We start from the raw sequence: 21,538 nt of genomic DNA on the forward strand, positions 1-21,538 counted from the left end.
TGTCTATGGAACCCCTTGGTAGGTAACTCTCTCCTCTTTTCTTGCTGCTTTTAAGATTTCTTTCCTTATCTTTAATCTTGGGTAATGTAATTATAATGTGCCTTAGTGTGTGCTTCCTTGGTTACAACTTCTTTGGGACTCTCTGAGCTTCCTGGACTTCCTGGAAGTCTATTTCCTTTTCCAGATTGGGGAAATTCTCCTTCATTATTTTCTCAGATGAGTTTTCCATTTCTTGCTCTTCCTCTTCTCCTTCTGGCATCCCTATGATTCAGATGTTGAAGCACTTAAAGTTGTCCCGGAGGTTCCTAAGCCTCTCATTGTTTTGAATTCTTGTTTCTTCACTGTTCTGGTTGAATGTATACTTCTTCCTTCTGCTCTAAATCATTGATTTGAGTCCCAGTTTCCTTCCCTTCATTGTTGGTTCCCTATATATATTGCTTTGTTTCACTTTGCATAACCTTCACTTCTTCCTCTATTTTTCAACTATACTCAACCATGGTTGGAGCATCATCCTGTAGACCAAAAGGCTGCAGGTTCAATTCCCAGTCAGGGCATATACGAGAAGGCAACTGATCAATGTCTATTTCTCACATCAATATATCACTTCTCAGCCTATTGGCTAAGATCAAGTGTAGTATCTGTTCTTATCAGTTTGTTCTTTACTTCCAAGTCTCTGGTTCTATTTTGCTCATTTGCTTGTCTTGTTGATTAGGTTCCATTTATAGGAGAGATAATATGGTATTTGTCTTTTACCACCTGGCTTATTTCACTTAGCATAATGCTCTCCAGTTCCATCCATTCTGTCATGAAGGATAGGTACTCCTTTTTTCTGCTGTATATTATTCCATTGTGTAAATGTACCACATTTTTTTTGATCCACTCATTTACTGATGGTCATTTAGGCTGTTCCCAGTGATTGATTATTGTAAATAATACTGCTATGAACATTGGGGTGCACAGGTTCTTTTGAATTGGTGTTTCAGGATTCTTAATGTATAATCACAGCAGTGGAATTGCCAGGTCAAAAGACAGTTCCATTTTTAGTTTTTTTAGGAAATTCCACACTGTTTTCCACAGTGGCTTCACCAGTCAGAATTCTCAGCAATAGTGTACCAGGGTTCTTTTTTTCCTACAACCTCTCCAGCACTTATTTATTTTGTTAATGATGGCCACTGACTGACATGAAGTGGTATCTCATTGAAGTTTTATTTTGCATATTTCTGATGGCCAGTGATGTTGAGCATTTTTTCATGTGTCTATGGGTTCTCTCTATACACTCCTTGGAGAATTTTAAAAAATATTCTTGTGGGAGTTTGGCACTATTTACCAAAGCTTTATATGTACACCTCCTTGAATTAAGAGCCTGGAATTATTGATTTTTTTCATTATATTCACACATGAATGCAAATATCATTATATGGGGGGAACCCCCAAATGATGGAATTATCTTTTGAAGGGTGGGCCCCTTGTAGTACAGGCTTCCCCTACTAGGTGAGTGTTCTCAGGACCCATCTGTATCAGTGTACTAGCTGGCATTGTTGTGAGAGGCTGAGTTCAGCTTCAGTGAATTTTTTGAAGACTCTTTCAACATGTTTGCCCATTTCATGATGGGTGATTTATGAGTGTACCTGTCCACACCATGCTGAGTGTTCAGCAGTTTTTGACCAAAAATGGCATGACCCCCATTCCCCACCCTCCTTATTTACTAAATCTCACCCTGAGTTTGTTTTTTTTTTGTTTGTTTGTTTCACCAGGTAAAAAAGTCCTCAAAGGGAAACGTTTTGCTAATGCAGAAGAGATGAAACATAAAACAGCAGAACTAAAGGGCGTCAAAACTGACAAGTTCAAAAACTGTTTTGAGCATTGGAACAATTGTCTTGATAGGTGTATTGCATTAAATGGAGATTACTTTGAAGGAGACTGAAGTTTAAAAATGAAAGAATAAATACACAATTTTTAATAAATAAATTCTGGGGGGTTAGGGTCCCCCCTCATATACAGATGTGCAGTGCAACTTTGTTTATCAGAGCAAAAGAATAGAAAGACTAAACGTCCTTTAGTGAGAAGGTGGTTAATTAAACCTTGGCACATTCACACAAGAAGTGTTGGGAGACCCAAGGTAAGCCATGTGTCCTGATGTGGAAGCATTACCGTTTCATTTATTCATTTACTCTACAAATATTTGTTGAGAATGTAATGTTCCAGGAATTGGTCTAGGCACTGATGGATACAGAAGAGAAAGCTCCTTGGCATCAGAAGCTTACATTATAGTGGAAAACCACACACACATAAATATGCAAACACATGCAATGGTACAAATATAAGAGAGTTCTAAGCAGAGCAAAGCAGAGTAGAGATGTCACAGGCGGGCACAGGTAACCAGGTTCTTAGTGATCAGGACAAAGAATTGAACCGAACACCCAGAGTTCATAGAAGAGAACATGGGAGCAGGCCAACTCCAAGCAGAGATTGACTTCATGGGCTGGAGGGACACTATTCTTATAGGGGGATCCTTTCTAGCTAGTTTTGGTGGGCTTTTACTGAGTATATACAAGTAGTTACATTACTTTAAAGCTACTGCACATGTGGTTTCCCATGATCTTCCCCAATTGGCCACCAGGGAAGAGGGTCCCACAATGCTACCAAATTGACCCCCATTTCTCCTGGGGTCCCCCTGTACTAGGTTCACCTTTCCCTATGCCAGAGAATTATAGCTCTCCATGTTAGAGGTTGGTGAAAAGGAAAGGAATTATTTATTTAAGTTATACAGACTAAAAGTAATGACTTAATGTTTTTGTCAAAATCCCAAAGTCCCTTAAAACACACACAAACACACATAGTTCTTCCTTCCCCCTTTTGCCCAGTCTGGGGTACCACATCTCAGGAAAAGAAATAGAAGTACGTGACTCAGGCAGCTCTCGGTTCTTCCTAGTAATTTGTGCTCAGCTGGCAGGACTTCCTCAGTTCCCAGCACCATTGGTTGTGTTGCCAGGATCTCCAGCTAAAGCCGCGTGGTGGTTCTCTGTTAAAGCCACATGGTGATACTTCTCATGGCTGCGGGGGCGGGGGTGTCCCCCTTTCTGGGAGAATGATGCAGTGGTGGTGGCAGCAGCACCAAGAGGGCTAGCGTGGAGCTCATCGTGTCCTGGCCAGAGTAGGTGGCTGCGAGGTTGCCTGAGCCCGAGCAGTGAGAGCTCTGTCGCAGTGCTGGGAGGCCTGGCAGTGGCATTAGCGGTGGCTGCAGCAGTGGGGCAGTGACCCGGTGCTCCTGAGTCACTTACTGGTGGCCCCTTCTCGAGGCCACTGCTGCAGAGCTGGCTGGGGCTCAGAGCCAGGTGGTAGAGGAGCAGCAGGCGGCTGCATCTGGGATGGTGTCTGCACCGCTGTGGGAGTCCCCACTCTACTAAAGCCACATGGTTCTCTCCTCCGTGGCTGCAGTCCTCCCTGCACTGCCACAGCTGCATGGTTCTCCCTCCAATGGCTGCCATGTCTGGGCTTAAATCCCTGGGGCCAATCTTCCTCTGCAGCCCCATTTCCAACTCCTCCCACACTCGGCCTCACATGCCAGAACTCATATCCTTCCAGCTTTACTGGGCTGCCATCATGAGTCTGGGCAGGAGTGGCCCCATGTCATGGAGCTAGTCTTCTCTGAGCTCCCATGCAGTCACTGTAACTTGGGGGACCTGCCCCCCAGTTACATCTTGGTGGGGAAGTTACTTCCATTCCCGTGGCTCAGAGCTGGTCACAGCTATTTAACATATCTATGCAACCAGTTAAAGGTTATAGATATGTTAAATGACCACGCTAGAGGGTAGCTGCAAGGCTGTTGCTATGCGAAACAGCTTTCAATGGCCCTGCTTCATTTGTCCCTTCCCCCAACTCACACTTGGGGGGTGGGGGTGAGGACATCTTAAAATCACCTGGACACCTTGAGTTCTGGACCCCATTCCAAATCTCTATTTGGGGCCCCCTCTGTCTGCACTCTCCTACAGAGATAGTGTGTAAGCACTAATTAATTTAGTATGGCCAGGTAAGGCCTGCTAAGGAGCTACATGTGAGTAGACACCTGTGCAAAGTGAGGGAGAGACCACAGGCATCAGGGCTGCTAGCACCTCCCAGATAGTGGGGACAACCAGTGCAAAGGACCTGAGGTTGTGACGTTTCTGAATCCCTCCTGTGAACTTGCAGCAAGCTGAGTTCTGGCCTGTAAAGATATTGATTTTACTAAACTTCTGAAAAGCAGCAGTAATAGGGCTGCTGTGAACACCAAAACGCACTGAGCAGGGTAGATCAAAGGGTACTAAACAACACACTGCAATTCTCTGGAATAAATTTTACCAAGTGAAAGTATATGATTTCGTAACAGGGTGCAACCAAAGGTGGGCCCCAAATGGGGATTTGTAATGGGTCCAGAAGTCAGGGTGTCCAGGAAATATTAGAAAAAAAAATATATATATAGGATGCCTGCACCCTCACAAGTCTGAGCTGGGGGATGGGGCGCATGGAGCAGGGCCATTGAGAGTTGTTCTGAATAGCTACAGTTTTGCAGATAACCTCCAGAATGGTCATTTAACATATCTATAAGTTTTAACTGGTTTCATAGATATGTTAAATAGCTGTGGCTATGATTGGAGCCAGGGGGTGGGAGTGAGTTCAACTCATGGTGTAACTGGGAGTCAACTCCCTCTAGGTACAGCGCCTATGTAAAAGCTTACAGAAGATTGGCTCCATACCATGGGGCTACAGCTGCCCGGACTTACTATGGTAACCCAGTAAAGCAGGAAGAATATCAGAATGCTGTCAGGTGTAATGTATTGTGGGAGGAGTCAGAAATGGTGCTGCAGAGGAAGATTGGCACTGGGATTTAAACCCAGGCACAGCACCCATGCTGGGGATTTTGGGTACCATGCAGCTTTGGCGAAAGTTAGAACCATGCAGATTTAGGGTGCTCCCTTTTTGCCACGTGGCTTAGGAAGCAGGAGAGACTTTGCCTGGAAGATAAGGGGTGAAAGTATTCTTGCTGGTGGGCCACAAGAAGTGCCACATGGTTTTGGATTAACTGGAGATCACAGAAGCAACACAGCTGATGGCACCAGAGCCAAGGGACTGCCTGAACCACAGATTTCTACTTTTTTCCCCTGAGATATGGTACCCTGGACTGGGCAAAGGAGAGAAGAAAGGACTGTGCATTTGTGGGTATTCTAAAGAACATTGGTATTTTTAATGAAGACATTAAGTCATTACTCTTAAGTCTGTATAAATTTTTAAATAAATAACACCCTTTTTTTTTCACCAGTCTCTGGCACTGAGAGACGTCTTTCCCTGGCAGTGGGCAAGGCAAACCTAGTATGGGGGCAGGTGGGCCCTGGAGCACAAAGGTGGGTCCATTTGGTAATAGTATATAATTCACCCTCCCGCCCCCCCCGCCCCCCCCCCACCCCCCCCCCGTCTGTTCTGTAACAGTTTTATTTAAAATAATATTGTATGATTACACCTACACCAACAATGCCCAGGAAATCCTTTCTATTTAAATAACACTAGGCTATTATGTAAAAGGACAAGCAAGCACTCAGAAGCTCATTTCCTCCATCTCTTTGACTGGAGGGAAGTGCCTTAGTTGGGGTGCCAAGGGGTTCCTGATCAATGTCACTATCATCAACAGAGATAGCAAAACAACACCAAGACAGCAGCAGATGTGGGCTGTATTTCCTTTGCCCACTGTTTGCCTCCAGCAAATCTCTGACTTCCATTCCAACAACCTTGGAACCACCATCCCTTAAGAGCCACTGCCCCAAGATGTACCAGGCAGCCTTTCCCATCAGTATCTACTCCTAAACCTCTTATTGTTAATCAATACATTTTGATGTGTGGATCCATAAAAACAAAACAACCAAAAAAATTAAAAGCAAAAAAAATCTGAAACACCACCACCCCAAAAATCAAAAACAAACCAAGCTATCAGCACTTCAAGTTCATTATCATGAAGTTCTTTACAGTCTATATTAGTTTCCTGTGGCTACCAAAACAAAGTACCACGCACTGGGTGGCTTAAATAGGAGAAATGTGTTACCTCATAGATCTGTAAGTTAGGAGTCTGACATCAAGGTTGGTTACTTCTGTGGGCTCTGAGGAAAGGATCTGTCCAAGGCCTCTCTCCTTGGCTTGAGTCTCTCCACATTGTCTTCCCTCGGTGCCTATCTCTGTGTCCAATTTTCCCTTTTTTATAAAAACCCCAATGACCTCACTTTAGCTCGATTACATCTGTACAAACCCCATATCTAACTAAGGTTGCAAGCTGAGGTCCTAGGAGTTAGGACTCCAATGTTTGGATTTGGGGGACACAATTCAGCCTGTCACACAATGAAAAGAATGATGTCTGGGTTTATGTTTATCTCCTCAATAAGATTCAGTACCACTCTTTGGTGCCCAGACCAGCACCATGGGTAACACTGCAGCCAGGTCCAATAGGCAGAGGGTACTGCCCTGGGGCCAAGAAGGCTGCTTTGCTCTGTGGCCTTGACCAGTCTCTCTGGGGCCCCAGTACCTCCATCTGTATGCTGAGGCTTAGATTGGGTGGTCCATCAGGGCCTTTCTATCCCTGAGATTGAATAGCGTCTCTTGTTCCTGGCTTTAAGCCCTGGAACAGGCCCCATATGGGTGTGGACAACAGTGTTGAAATTACACAGGCTTCTCTCCTTGGCTGCTCAGGGAAGGGCATGCAAAGATGTCATCAAATGCCTCCCTGGAAGTGCTAGATTCATGTCATCAAGAACAGGGAACCAACACTTCCCTGAGAGTCTCCTCACTACTCATCCCTGTAGGAATTTTCCTTGGGTGCTGTATGGTCAGAGCCCAATAGAAACAGAGAGCACACATGAAGGATAGTGAGTAGGGCTTAGTGTAAGAACAGAGGACTAGGCAGGACACAGGGAGAGGCTGGCACAAAGAGGAGCTAGTATCCTCTACACTCTGCGGTTGTTGGAACTCCAGACCTGGCAGGGAGTGTGGCTGATGAAGAGGAACCCCCAGGGGAAAGTTGGGGCTTGGCAGGGAGGGGCTAGGGGACAAACACTCAGTCTCCTGGCATTGGTCTCCTCCAGAGCCTCAATATTGAGGGACAGATGATAATGTGTTTCTTCCCGCAGGACCAGGTCTAGGGCAGACACCTCTGCAGGAGGCCAGGCTCACTGGCCCTGACTCTGCCTGCCTGCCCACTGTCCATCCTGCCCAGGTACAGCATGTGCACGGGGGTCTGGAGATGGAATGAGCAAGCACAGCCCTCACCACAGGTGAGTGCCTCTCCTTTTACCTGGCTCATCTGGCACAGCAGGAAGGCCAAACCTATAGTTGCAAGATACCCATCTGCTTCTGTGCATGAACCCCAGATTGAAACTCCCTGCAGAGAATCATCCAGGCACTAGCTAGGAAGTGCTTAGACTTACATCTCCTTGAAGAAAACAGAAGATCCCAGATTAGTAGTGGTGAGAATTCATGCTCGCTTAGGCAAGTTTCACCGAAACCAGGAGTTTGGAACAATAGTTGTCACAGAGGAAAGATGGATGTGTGTGTATGATTACCACCAGGAGGTTCCCTGAGCTCATGGCAGTCTCACTGCTCTGGTCTCAGTCAGTGCCTGGTCCAGCCTTCCCTGCCCTCTTTTTCTGGCCACTTCCTGCAGGCCCTTAGAAGGGGAAGGGGAGACAGGTGTGAGGCCCAGTGAGACAGTGCCATGAACCAGGCATTCATAAACTTGTCAGCTCGTGGCCTGGAGCTCACCAGGGAGGTAGAAGAAGGAAAAAAAGGAGACTGGGTGGGCTTGGATGGACCCCAGTAGCCTCTAGGGCAGCCCACGTGCTCCCTTCGGCTCCCTTCACCCCAACCACCTGGGCAGGCACAACCAGATGGCCCCATTTCTTATCCCTGTGATTTATGCTGGCAGGGCCCTACAGCACAAAAGGTAAATCATTGTCTCAAGGTATTTAACCCAGAGAGTGTTAGATGGAGGTGGCCTCCCTTAGAAATTCTGCATCTGATGTTTTTATATTAATCCCTTAGGGGCAGATTAATTTTTATTCAACTGACTGTTTTCCTCATTGTCTAGGAAACATTTATGAACAATGCATATCTTGTTAAGTATCCTCTGGCTGCAAGGTTTTCATTGAAAACTGAAAATTCCTTTGCTCCAAAGTCTGTCTTGGTAAGTAGCAATACATAGGCCAACCATAGTAACTGCCACCACGGCCACTGCCACCTGTGTGTGCTGTCTGGAAGGGTGTGAAGGCCCAACCAAGGACACAGGGTCCCCTGACATCCCCATGGCTTCTCCTCTTCCCCCAGCTTCCTCAGGCCCCTGTTGGTCATACAGAAGTCCTGAGTCAGCCAAGTGACTATAGCTTGACAAAGACCAGCTCCCCTAAAGCTGAACATATGGTCATCAGGATGATGTCAATAGCTGACTTGCTTTGCAGATAAGAGAAATGTGTTTGCTGTAGATTCTCTAAAGCTCAGTATTGTACAAGGGATGGGTCACAGATTTGGGGCTGAATTTGGCCCAGTCATGGGAATGGCCACCCTGTGTGCCTGTACACTGAGGACACTGTACCCTCCATTGGACTCTGAGGAGTCTGAGCCTCACATGAGCGGCTCAGCTGAAGAGATGGGTCTCAGAAGGAGATAGAACTGTCTGCAACCACAGGCAGATCCTTGTAAAGGAGCACAGCAGGTTAGCTCTGGGTGGGCTCCCAGCAAATCCAAGGCCATGGGCATAAATCAGGAGTGGATGAAGGCTGGGAACAGGGAGCAGATACAGAGGAAGAAGAGAGGTATACTGGCTGGAGGGCAAAGTGGGTGGGCACCTTCACCCCTGAGACCCTCGTTGCCTTTCTCCCATCCAACCATGCACCCCAGTAGACCCCATAGTCTGGGCCTGGAACCAGAAGCATCTGCAGTTCCTGGTAATGTGTTCCAAGTGAAGTCTCTCATCTCACCCCACATTCAGAGTTAGAACCTGGGGGTCAGGCTCAAATTGTTCTTAAACAGCCCTCTACCGAGTGGTATGGAGCAAAGCCTCCAGAAAAAGAATACCTGGGCTGGCACCTCAGTGACCTCACCTGTAAAATAGAACACTATTACCACCTGAGCAGGAACTGTAACTCTGAATTAGACACTTCCGTCCAAGGCTACTCCTAGGTAGATTGTCCATAGCCAACAGCTGTGAGCTATTCTTACTTAAGCCTATCTACCCTAGACCTGCCTTTTTTCTAGGAGAGATGATTTGAGCTTGCAAAGGTTTGCCCTAGAATGACCTCACTTGTACTTTCTTCCAGGGGTCAGACATGTGTAATTAAACCCCAAATCTTTAGGATTTGGAGAAAGCTGATAAATTACAGATGCAAATGGGTAATCAATCAATACCTCCCTTGAGCCTGAGAGGTTATTCCCTCCTGCCCCCCATACAGGCAAAATCATGAGAGCCCCCAAAGATGGTTTATAGTTGATGGACTGCTTCTAATGTGTGGGCAGCTGCTCCCAAGACACACTGTGAAAAAGCAGGAAAGATTGTTGTGAATGGTACAAGAAATCAGCCACATCCAAGTATCATCCTGCAAGGAAATGAATCACAAAGCAGGAGCAAAAATTTAGAGGATTGTGTACTCCTGGTGAGGGTCTTAGCAAGTCCCAGGGGCTAATGGGTGAGGGCGTTAACAGTAGGGGAGGAGTAAGTGGGCAGACTCTTGGGGTGGGGAAAAGGGAATCAAGTTCAGGCCTCTCAGCATCCACTGCCTGAGACAACTGGGATAAAATGACTGAGACTGTTGACCACACTGGATCTTGTTCACACACAAACTCCTGTTTAGGAAGATGCCAAAATATTGACAAGTGAGGGTTGGGGCAAATTCTGAGCCTGGCCCCTGAGCGCCACAGCTAAGGGTACAAGATGGAGGGGCAGGATGGGAGGACAGAATAGCCACAGAAACAGAAAAACTGAAGCTGAGTTTCTCTGTTACAGCAGCTGGAGCTGTTGAAAGCATGGTTCTAGGTGTTCACATAATTCACCTGATGAAATGTGAGGCTGCTTCCTGCAACCAACACTGAGTCTTGGTGCATTGACTGATTAGACATTTCTGTGCTCCTCAGAAGGGGTACTATCCTGTCTAGGGATGCTTCTGTCCAGATGATCACTATCTCCAGTGTTTGTCACAAAGCTGTGTTAGGAGGAGGCCTGCTTACCTGTGTTGTTGGAACCCACACCACCACTAAGCCCCCACGGATTTCCTCTCAATTCTTTCTGTATGTTTTCTGTGAACCAGATCCTGGGTCTCCATGGTGGCCCCTCTGCTTTTGCCTAGGCTCCACATGCCACCTCCCCACCCACACCCACTTTACTGGGAAGACAAGACTGAAGTCAATCCAGCTTGGCTAGGGGAATCCCTCCACATCCAGGTGGCCCAGAGCCACAGCACAGAAATTTGGGTTATAATGCTTTGGTGCTGGCCTCATTTGAGGATAAATTGCAATTCAAATAAGGCATCCCCCCTTTCACAAAGAAGCCTCCATCCTGGAGGGAGCAGGTGGAGGCTGAAAACAGAGCAGCACCCAGAGCTTGTTAACTAAGCCAGAGCTGGACAGAGGGTAGCTACAGGACCCAGGGCTTTCTGCTGATCCTAGACCAGACAGAGCCTGAGATAAGCAGGTGGGAGCCTGTCTCAGCTACAAAGCAGAAGCTTCCAGACATGATTGCATCTGACCTTCTCCTCATGTCTCCTCTCTGGCATAGAGCCCATAGTGAGCTCAGCTCCTGAACACTCCTGGGCTTTAGCATGGGGAAATTTGTAAAGTTTCCAGTCCATAGAATATTTCCAGCCTCTGGAGGCACCCCATCCTCCACATGGAGCCCTACTCATCTTTGATGACCAGCCGCCCAGGCTCTTCTTCAGGTGGATTGGGAAGAGAAACTGCTCTGAGTGAAGAAGACACTTCTAAGCTTCCATATCAGCTTCCTGAGATACCCTCTTCCTATGCCTCCCCACCAAACTCTGCTGGCTTAGAGCACTAAGGTCTCCAGAACCTCCCAGAACATTCCTTATTTGAGCAATGCCATCCCAGGGAAAATCCTGAGGGAACCTGGAGGAGAATGTTCCCCTCACTGAGGATTCTTATATCCTTATGTTTAAAAGGCCAGAGGGAAAAGGAGTGGAGCTTTTAAGAGAAAGTCTCTCAACAAAACACTTCCTGATGCTTGTCTTACACTCAAAACCTATTAAAGTCATAAACCTCTATGAAACACTTCTCAAAAAGAAATTTACCTAAAGGGCATCTGTATTTGGTCTGAAACTCAAATGTTTCAAAAGTCAGGCATTAAATGATTTATTTGGGGGCATCTTTCTCTCCCCCTGAGAGAGGCAGCCCAAAGGAAGAAGGGGTACAGAGGAGCATATGAATATGCATTTAAGGTCTCAACAGATAGCCCCCTACCACTCCACCTGTGGTCCATAGCATACCGCTTTGCCTCAGCCAAACCGTCCTCTCTCCCTGGAGGTCCATTAATCACTGAAAGGCATTTCCAGCATTCTGAATCCTCTCTAGGTCCCCATTCCAGGTACTTGGCATAAATTCAGCACAGTTATACCAGGAGACACACCAAGCCCCCTTTGGAGTGTCTCCATGGGGATTTTGAGCATGGACTAGGAAGAGATAAATATTGGAGCCAAGATTTCTGAGTGATGAGAAGGAGTTGAACAACAGAAAGGGCCAGGAAGAGGCAGGAAGAGCTTTCTAGGCAGAAGGAACAGCTGGTGGAAGCCAGTGGCCAGGGAGCAGGTGTTAAGTCTGGGGCCACTGGAAGGCAAGATCTCAGGAGCAGAGGGATGATGACTATGGAGAGGGAACCAAGTGCTGAGCTCCCAGCATTAGCAAGCAGGACCTTGAGTCTCAGGCTGCTGCACGGAGTCCCCTGACAACCCTTCATCACTGCATCTTAATATGCACAAATTCATCAGCTCTTTCCAAAAAGGCCCATGAGAGGAGGGCCCTACCTTTACTGAGTTGCACTCACTCTGCCTTCAAGGGGCAGGGACTTCAGCAAGCATGGTCAGGTCATGAACTGGACCTGGAGAGGAACAGAAGATGCTCTAAGGCAACTAGGGTATTCAGGGTATACCCCAGCAATGCTACCCATCTCCCTGGGTCTTTGGATCTTTAAACAACCAGGAAGTCAGAAAGAGTGAAAGCTGCTGGATCAGAGAGCCCACTGGGGCCACCCAGTACCCACAGGGCCTGGACCTGGGAACCTCGCCAGGCTCTGGCTTCTCTGTTCACACTTCAGTGGGGCAGGTTTGTTCCAGGAGTCCATCCCACCCCCAGGAGCTCCAGGGAGAGGCTGAGGAGCTGTTTCTTAAACTTTACTGCCCAATAAGTATACTAGCCACATGTGACTATTAAATTTTACATTAATATAAATTCAGTAAAATTAAAAATTCAGTTCCTCAGTCACATTAGCCATATTTCATGTGTTCAATAGCCATAATTGGCTAGTAGCCATCATATTGGATAGCACAGAGTGGAAAGTTTCCATCAATGGGAACATTCTATCAGACATCACTCTTCCGTGGGTAAAGGTCAGACTGGCCAACTTCTCAGCAAGGAGGGAGCCAGCCCCATCTGGCCTCTGTGATGGGTCTGCAGCAAGGGTGGGAGCCCTGTGGTATCTAAGCTCAGGTAGCTACCTCAGGGAGGTACTGGAGAGGAAACAATGAGGGCAACTGTGATTCACCTGAAACCAACTCCCTAGGGTTTCTGAAATAGTTGGGTATGGTGTGCAGGGGCTAATGGGGGTTGGGGCGAGTAAGTACTAGGCTCCTGGCCCAGTCTGCAAACACAGGGATCTGGGGCAGCCACCCATACTGTACCTTTATACATTGTACCTGCCCACTGGCAAGCAGTGGTCTCCCTCTGTCCCGCCCCTCCAGCTCACAGCACACCACCTCAGCAGCCAGGCCTGAGATGGATCTGAAAGTTGCACTTTGTGCTTTGAGCTGCAGCCTACGCCATCCTGGGCAAGGAACCTTCAGAATCCATTACAGGGCATTAAGTCAATGGACTTTCTATTTGTCAGCATGCCAACAGCACAGCAGGTTTTTCTATATCCAAAAGCCCACCTAGGCCAGAATATTTGCCAGCAGATCCTGTGACTGTAACTGTCTCAGACCAGAGCTGCAGCTTCCATGAGGACAAAGGTAAGGCTGCTAAGGAGATGCTCTCATGAGGAGATGGAGAAGAGTATGGATCCTGTTCCTGCTGGGGCAGTGTGAGGAACTCTAAGGCCAACCGTGGCCTCCTTCCCATATCCCAGTGTTTCCCAGGGAGGGCAGTAATGTCCCTTCAGCTCCATCCTCATTGCCCAAAGTCAGCTCTCCAGGGCACCCAACCCTGAGGAACACACTGCCCTGTATCCCTCACTATCTGGGTCACTTACAGATGTACTGTACATATGCATTGTGTGTTGGTGATTGTAAGAAGCACCACGAAGGAAGGGTCTTTGTTTCATTTTCTGTAATATCTCCATTGCTGAAAAAAACACCTGGAATATAGTCAGCACCCAACAAATGTTTGTTAAATAGATTAATTCTTCATATGGAAGGGCAAATTGGAAATTTGAAATATGGACTCATATGTGAGTTTTTAAGCAAAAATAAGTCTCAGCTTTATGCTACTTGATTGCTTTAGGTTCCATGACTGAGAAGAGGGAAACAAAAATATTGGCGACATTGGGGGTCCCATTGGGTCCATATCTACTTGTGGACCCTCACTGAGTCACTACTACCCTTTGCCTCAGCATCCTTCCCACATAGTAGGCTTCCCTGCAGGGTCTCCAGCTAAGACCCCCCGCTACCTTGTCACCAGTTTTTGTTTGTTTGTTTGTTTGTTTTTTATTGTGGGCCATAGACCAAAATTAAGAAGTATCACACATCTTACCTGATGGTTTTGCCATTTTAGCCTGAAACTGGAGAAGTCCTATTTAGGTTTTGAGATGGTAATAGTGAGCTTAATTTTTCATTCTCCAGCTAATAGTCAGCCCTTCTCCAATTCCAGAAGCAAAATGGAAAAGAAAGGCTTCCTGGTGACAGGATAATTTGTCAGAAAGTTATGAGTGAATACAAGCAGGGCTGTATAGGAAGTGTGTATTGAATGATATGACACACTGGCTTCTAATTGCTGCTACCCTTCTGATCAATAATACATGTTTTCAAAAAGCCTCCTGTTTGCATTTATACAATGGACTGTAACTACTGCAAAGGATCCATTAAGACCTATTTTAAAAAGTGCATTCATAAAAACTTGTCTAAATCTGCATTACAAGGCAGATAATGAAAGCACCTGGGGATATGTTTTTTTCTAAAAAGCATCCAGGCCATATTTGCTGTACTTGCCAACTCAAATTTTCTAATATCTGCACAGCTTGCTTGTGAGCCAGGACTGACCTTCTCCTTGGCCAGAATGATGCAAGAGGCAGCTGCCTTAGGCCAGCTGTGCCCTCAGGCTGGGCACTCTCAGACTCCATGTGAGCAAAGCCCCTAGGAGCCAGGTGGGGCTCCCAATGTGTAATGAAATGGTTAGTAAGTGCTGCTGTGGCAAAGAGGACTCTCAGGTTCCAGGGCTCTCTCTCCTTCCACTGAGAAGGCTGCAGGTCAAGTGGTGAGGGTGAGGGATAGGTGTTGGCTCAGGCAGTTCAGTCTCAGTTTGGCTGCCATCCCCATATAGGTGTGCATTGTTGCCTGTGCTGTTGGGGAGCCAGACCAAGGAAAGTAGTCATTTAGGTTTAAGGGACACCTGTTCTCCATGCTAACTTAGCTAACCTCTGTGACTTGTTGGCCTCAACTCCTGCACCTAATGGACATCAGTAGTAACAGCTCACCCTGGCTGCCTGGAGATTAACTTTTTGTCAGGCACCTGGAGAGGAGGTGCAAAGATACTGGGGATATATTGGTTCTCACAGAGAGAAGACACAGCCAAGACACAACTCAGGGCTACCTGTAGCCTTCACACCATGCCGCTGCCCCAGCCTCCTACCCAGACAGCTTCCTGGATTTCAGAAAATCTTGGAAGAAAAATGAGGACAACACCCATTTTCTGCTGAGCCAGGAACTGTGTTGATTCTGTTGATGCTTCATGTGGGTTTAGGCTTGCAGCACGGCAAGACAGTTACCATATGATATTCCCATGTTACAGGTGAAGAACCCAAGGTCTAGTGAGGCAGTTAGCCAGTTCTTGGGCTAGGTGACAGGAATAGGGACAGATTCCTCTAAGAGAAGGGGGGCGGGGAGGAAAAGAGAAGGAAAAGCAGAGAAGAAAAGGGAGAAGGGAGGGGAAGGAAATTCAGAGGAGAAAAATAAGTCCATTGTGAGGCCCTTGGAAGGGTAAGTTGGGGCTAAGAGTTGAGTTCAGGCCTTCTGGGTGGAGGTGGACCTTACTGAGCCTCAAAGGGTCTCTGGCAGATAGACAGGACCAAGTTACTTGTGCTCCAGAGCCTTGGGCCCAAGCCTCAGGCACCCAGTTCCTAGCAAGGCATGAGGAGGGTCCTCTCACTGGTCAGGCTGAAACCCTGTCTACAGACACTAGCTGTGGGCATGAGGCAGGCAGGCAGGACCTCCACAGAGCCAGGGAAAGAATTTCCCTGGGCCACACCCTGGGAGTCCAAGCCTGGCATGTTGTGAGTGTGTTGGGGACACAGCATATTTGACATGGGGGTAGGCAGGCAGTAAGGCTTGCTGGGGGCCCTCAGAACCAACTGACTCTCCTTGAAGCTGCATCTAGTGGAGAGCAAACAGAAACATCCATAGGAGTAGCAGTACAGTGGTAAATACTATCATTACTTATGCCTAGAGAGGGAAAACTGAGGTGCAAAGCAATTAGCTACAGCACTCACAATCAGCCTCAAAGTCTATGCTTCTAGTCTCTATATCAATATACTTGCAGGAGGGACTGGGATCCTATCCTATGCTCACTCTGACCACATCTGACACTAAGCAGGAGACTGAGGGGTCTCCATTGGCAGTTCCTGGAATGCTGCCTGGCCTCCAGTACCTGCAGGACTGGGCTGTGCTCCTGGCTTTGTTTCTCCATCCCTGTAAAGACCTAGGGCCCTGTTTCCTGTCCCTGTACTCAACCTCTACTCCTAAAGGTAGTTCTCCCCAAGTCCTGACAGCCACCTGGGTCCATGGTCACAAAGCATCCTGCCCTACCTCCTACCCCCACCAGCAGTTCTTCCACACCTGGGCAAGCCTGCACCAAATACAAGATGGGATCCCTGTCCACTGGGCTTGATCTCTGTCCTTCCTTCCCTGAGCTGTGTTTTAGACCCAGACCCAAGGGAGCTCCATGTAGGCCTCATCTGCTCAGAAGCAAGGAATGCTGAAGGAATAATGTGAGCTACCCACCCTCAGAACACCTTATCCTGTGTTGGAGGCAGAGCCTCACAAACACTATTTTAGTCACTTCTTCCAGCCACCAAGAGGAAAGAACACTATTTCAGCCCCCATTTTAGAGATGACAAAACTGAGGCATAGAGAGATAAAGTGACTTATGCAATAGCACATGACTATCAGTGGCAAAATTCAAACACAGGTCTGACTTACTTCTAGCAGAAGCCCATATCAGAACCTCTTGTGGTACTATTTTTTTAGATGTGGATTTTCTATAGAGGTGGGGCCCAGGAATCTCTTGATAAAAGTTGCCCTGTTGATACTCCAAGGTTGGTTATGAGCAAGGGTAAGCAGAATTAACCACACTGTGACCCACCTCCTCCCCCAGCTCCCATATAACTTTTCAATGCCTGTGACAGCCCACACCCTTCAACAGTGTGGCCAAGCCAAGTCCTAAGTCTGGGCAAGATGGTGATTGTGATTTATTGAGTACTTATTGTGTGCCCAACACTGAGATCTACTTTCACACCCCCTTTTTTAAATCTTCATTCCTTCTGAGAGGAGGATGTATACAGTTGGAAACTATGGCACAGAGGGAGATGACTAGGAGAAGCCAGGGCAAGGAATAGGACAGGGAACCTCCTACATACTCTCTCCAGGGCCCCTGGGACAAAATGGAGAGATTTCTTAAGGAATCAGACTAGCCTCTTTGGATTCTGTCCCAACAGGGCTCTGATCTCACTCCGTGGGACCTCAGGGAGGTGGCATTCATTTCTTCTCTACTGGGGAAGGAAGTACCTCCCTACTGCTCTGATGTTCTGGATCCTAAGCCAATGCACAGTACCAGGCAGGGCTGAGTCACTCTCTGCCTACAGTCTGAGGCTAGCAAGCCCAGGGTTTCACAACTGCCCTTTACTGGGTGTGCCTTCAGTCAGGTCTCTGAACATGCATGAGGGGAAGGTCTACAACTATATCCATGTATGAGAACATATATGTATGCATGCATGCCCACATATGTGCATATACATGTATATACAGTGGTACACAAGTGAGGACCCCGAGACACTGATGTAAGAGGGCAATGCACTCACCATAGTGTCAGGTGTACACTCAAGACCACAAACAGTGGAGGTACAAAGAAGGTGGAAGCGAAGAGGGAACCCAGGCAAGAGCATCACCTCAGACAGGACACACAGAGCCAAGCAGACATCCAGCCTGTCCAGGATCAGCCAAGGTCTGGCCAGGGTACTCCCTGGGAGATGGGGGTGGGGGCTGGTTGGAAGAACAGACCCAGTCACCCCTCTTCCTTCTGCATTCTCCTGCCACAGGAGGCTGTTGTAACAAAGAAGTACCCCCTCCTTCCCTGCTCAGGTTCCTTCGCTGCACATAGCCCTGAGTGTGTAGCTGTGGTAGCCATTAACACCAGAGTTAGGGCCTATCTACACCCAAGGGAGCTCTCTGCGGCCAACTCCAGCCCCATAAATCCCAGGGGCTTAGGCCTTGGGCATAGGTAGCAGGCAACACAAAAGTCTGATGGCTGCAGGATGGTTCTACTGAGCTGGCAACTCTGTGTCCTGGCCTCCTGCCAGCAGGCCCACTCCGCACATCCTGGTTGGCAGAGCCCCCAGCTAGTCTCTGTCTTGGCAGCTCCTCCTCATGCTTGCAAGGATGACTTCACTTTGACTTCATACCTGCAGAGTGATGTGCAGATATCCTAATGAGCCCCGAGCTCAGTCAGGCAGGAGGTCCCAGCTCTGGGCACAGCAGGAAGAAAAGACCCTAGAGTAGTGGCCCCACAGGCCTAGCTACCCTAGATCCTCCCACCCCAAGGTTTCTTTTCCTCTGACCCAGGTGGAGGCCAGGCCTCAAAAGGCAACTACAGGGTGGGAGAAAAACAGTGGACTTTTCCCACAGAAACATAGAACCCACCTCACCTTAGGAACCCCCTGGTAAGGCCACTGGGTTTCCCCCTTTTAGGATTACATTGCCAATATGTGTTTGTGGGCATCATTTCTTTGGGTGAAAATTAAATTTTGTGGCCCCAGTTCCACCCTGCTACTCTCTCTCCTATCCAGTCAGTCCCACATCCAAAGAGTTCCATTGTGGAGGGGGTGCGGGGTCGGGCAGAATCTAGCCTCCAAGTACCCAACTAGGCTACCAGCGCCAAGTCTCTTTGAAAGGTGTGCCCAGGCCCAGTTTCCTGCTCCCGTTGGTTGCACCAGTCCTAAAGAGGTGGTATCACAAACTGACCCCGGAAGACCCCTACCCTCTTTTCCACCGCAAACGCTGATATTGTAAGCCACACCCCAGGCTTGTCCTAGGGTTCCTCAGAAAGCACAAAAAGTGCTTTGGCTCCCCTGCCCTTGCCCTGGCTCTTCTCCTCCCGCGTAGAGCTCCAAAAGGCCGCGTTCCCAGCTCGCCTCCCGCTCTGAGAAATGGCGGAGGATGTACTCCGTGCCAGGGCTTTGGAAGAGAAGCACCATCATAGTCCCTATGTCCACTCGGGTGCAGCTCAGCCAGGCCTCCCAGACCCCACATCCCCGCGTAGTTTCTCCCAGCCCTGTGTGGGCAGCGGGGAAAGGCGAAGCGCTGGGACCGCAAGCTGGCGCACAGGCTACGAAAGAGTGTCTGGGCTTGAGAAGGGGCGTAGGTTGGGCTGTGGGTGGCAGGCCTGCACCCGGAGCCCTGCACCTCGCTCCTACTCCTGCTCAGCCCAGCCCAGCCCAGGTCCGTACTACTACCAGGGCCTCCCCGGATCCGCACCAGCACTCACCGCACCAGTATCCCAGTCCCACCCCTACTCCAGCCAAGCCGGCCTCCCGGCCCCGCCCCTCCCCGCCCCGCCCCGCCCCTGCCAGCACCTCTTCCGCAGCCAGCAACAGCCTCGCCTAAGCTTCGAGACCAGAGGCCGGTGCACAGCACCGCAGAGCACCCAGAGTCATTCCCCTACGCTCAGCGTCTTCAGTGTCTCCTGCGTCTGGAGCGGGATGGGGCGGCTCCGCTGAGCGCCGCACCCAGCTGCCAACAGCCCCTGCCAGAGCCACCAACCACTTGCCGCGGCTCCGGGGCGCACAGGAGATGGCTAGGGCGACGGCTGGCACCGCAGGGCTGCGGTGGCTGCTGCTGCTGCCGCTGCTCAGCGAAGGTGAGTCCTACTGGCTGCCGGTACCCGCAGCGGCCAGGGCGAAGTTGATGCCGCGTGTGGAGCGGCAGAGTGGACGTGTTCCAAAACACTGTGTGCAGTGGGCATCAGGCAGCGCCTTTTCGGGCTGAAGGGACGGCAGGGAACGAGATAGTGTAAGTGAGCAGGGAACCTAGGGAGGGCTCGGAGTTGTGCGAGTCTAGGGCTAGAGAAAGAATAGAGCAAGAAGTGTGCTAGGCCGGGCTGCAGGGATCGGCGCCCAGAGTCCGAGATGTAGCCTCACATCCCAGCCTGGTGATTCTTGGAATAAAGCGGACGTATCTTGTCGCGGTACCGGAGCAGGTAGGGGAGGACAGACGAGGTAGCGGTATAAAACCTGCGACCTGCGCAGGGAGTTCTATTTCTGCAGAAGATTGAGCCCTGGTTTCCTTTTGCGCTTCACCTCGGTGCATTCCTCCTCCCTGTAGGATCCTCTGTGCCGTGGCGGTGCGGAGGCCAGCTGCTTTAGAACACACCACTGTCGGGCAAGTCCACCTGAAGGTGAGGCCTTTGGGTCCATATTGACAGCCCTGGACCAACCTTTACCAAGAGCTTTTGACAATCTTAGAGTGGGCTCTAGGCCTCTGTGCCACCATGTTGGTGCAAGGTGCTAGGAGTATTAAATATGCCCTTGCAAAGGCTGGTCACCGCCTCCCCACCCCCAAATCCTAATAGGATGAACCCCGAGGCTATAGAATCTGACCCCCTTGGCCATGCATTTTAGCATTTTAGTTTCCCTCAGACTGTCCCTGACTGGTCTGCACCTGTAGTACCTCTGTATGCACCAACTTTTCCTTAGGCAGAGAAGGAACACTGGCCACCCTCCCCCCACTGCTTACAAACAGATTTCCCTCTCTGTGGCCTTTGGGTACAAAAGAGGAGGTGACACCTTGCCACTAGTCCCAGGTCCTGCATAAACTCTGGGTTCACAGGCCTGCTGGAGGCTTAGTTTCTGTGACTGGATCTTAGTATCAAGGATCAGATACTGAAGCCATAATGGTCCCCAGGGTGAGCCACCCTTTCTTTGCCCTTGGGAAGAGTGGGAGGAGTGAATCTGTTTCCACTGCTGGTGCTCCTGTGTCACAGTGCTGCAGGAGGAAGACAGGTTGTAAACACAGGCAGAGCAGAAGTAAACACAAACAGGCTGTTTTAAAGATTTTTTGTAACTCTTGGGTTGCAACTTTGTAATTGTGGGTTTGTAGTCAGGTGTAAGCCAGAAGCAGTGTGGGCAGCTAGCCACTGGCCTCTGGCAGGGACAGGCTTTTCTACGCCCCTGGCCCATGGAGTTGGGTGGTCAAGACAGGCTCTCCAACCAAGGGAAAGTGAGACCCACTCTGCCCACCCTTCCCTTGGGATGACCAAGAAACCACAATTGGTGGCACTGAAAGTAGAGAAGTGTCCCCACAGCACCCTAGAGTAGACAGCTGAGACCTTTGGAGAGGCCTGTGGGCATCCTTTGGAACTACAGACCCTGATTCTCTGTGAGCTGCTCCAGATTGCCACTGCATCTATACCCACCCAGGTTGGGAGCAGCTCAGCCTGCCAGTGCCCTCTTGTGGATATGTGCTCCAGTGGCCTTGTCTGTTGCCTGGGGGGTGGGCTGAGCCTCTAGAGGCTGAAGGCCATGCCCTAGCTGGCCTCCCTAAGACAGAAAACTCCCTTCTGTGCTGGAGGACTGACAGGAGGGGGTGAAAGAGGCAGCCCAGATAAAGAGGCAGTGGCCAAGACCAGAATGCAGGGAAAGGAGCAGCACTGACCCATGGCTGGTAGGGGCGGGCTGGAGGACCCAAAGAGGCCCAGAGCAAGGTCATGAAATATAGATTGACAACCACCCCCCAGCAATACCAATCCTCCTGCCTCCTCACCACATGTGCACATTCTTGTTATGTGTAACCATGTACACCTTCAGAAAAGTGTGCCAACCCAGGCACAGACT

The 21,538-nt window shown here is 49.1% G+C and overlaps 1 protein-coding gene and 1 pseudogene across 2 annotated transcripts in view; both read left to right on the forward strand.

The window, feature by feature from the left end:
* The first annotated feature begins 599 nt into the window (after positions 1 to 599).
* On the forward strand, positions 600 to 775 carry LOC123821209 (annotated as a pseudogene).
* Positions 776 to 19,366: 18,591 nt separating this feature from the next.
* The window catches only part of RET (ret proto-oncogene), a 72,998-nt gene continuing 70,826 nt past the window's right edge, over positions 19,367 to 21,538 (forward strand). For both annotated transcript variants that reach the window (XM_045842358.1, XM_045842359.1), the window contains exon 1: positions 19,367 to 19,566. In XM_045842358.1, the coding sequence (XP_045698314.1) occupies positions 19,500 to 19,566 (67 nt within the window). In that variant the 5' untranslated portion in view covers positions 19,367 to 19,499. The remainder of the gene's footprint in view (positions 19,567 to 21,538) is intronic.

Source organism: Phyllostomus hastatus, unplaced genomic scaffold, assembly GCF_019186645.2.
Source record: "Phyllostomus hastatus isolate PE091 unplaced genomic scaffold, TTU_PhHast_1.1 phas_contig_38, whole genome shotgun sequence".
Classification (NCBI taxonomy): Eukaryota; Metazoa; Chordata; class Mammalia; order Chiroptera; family Phyllostomidae; genus Phyllostomus; species Phyllostomus hastatus.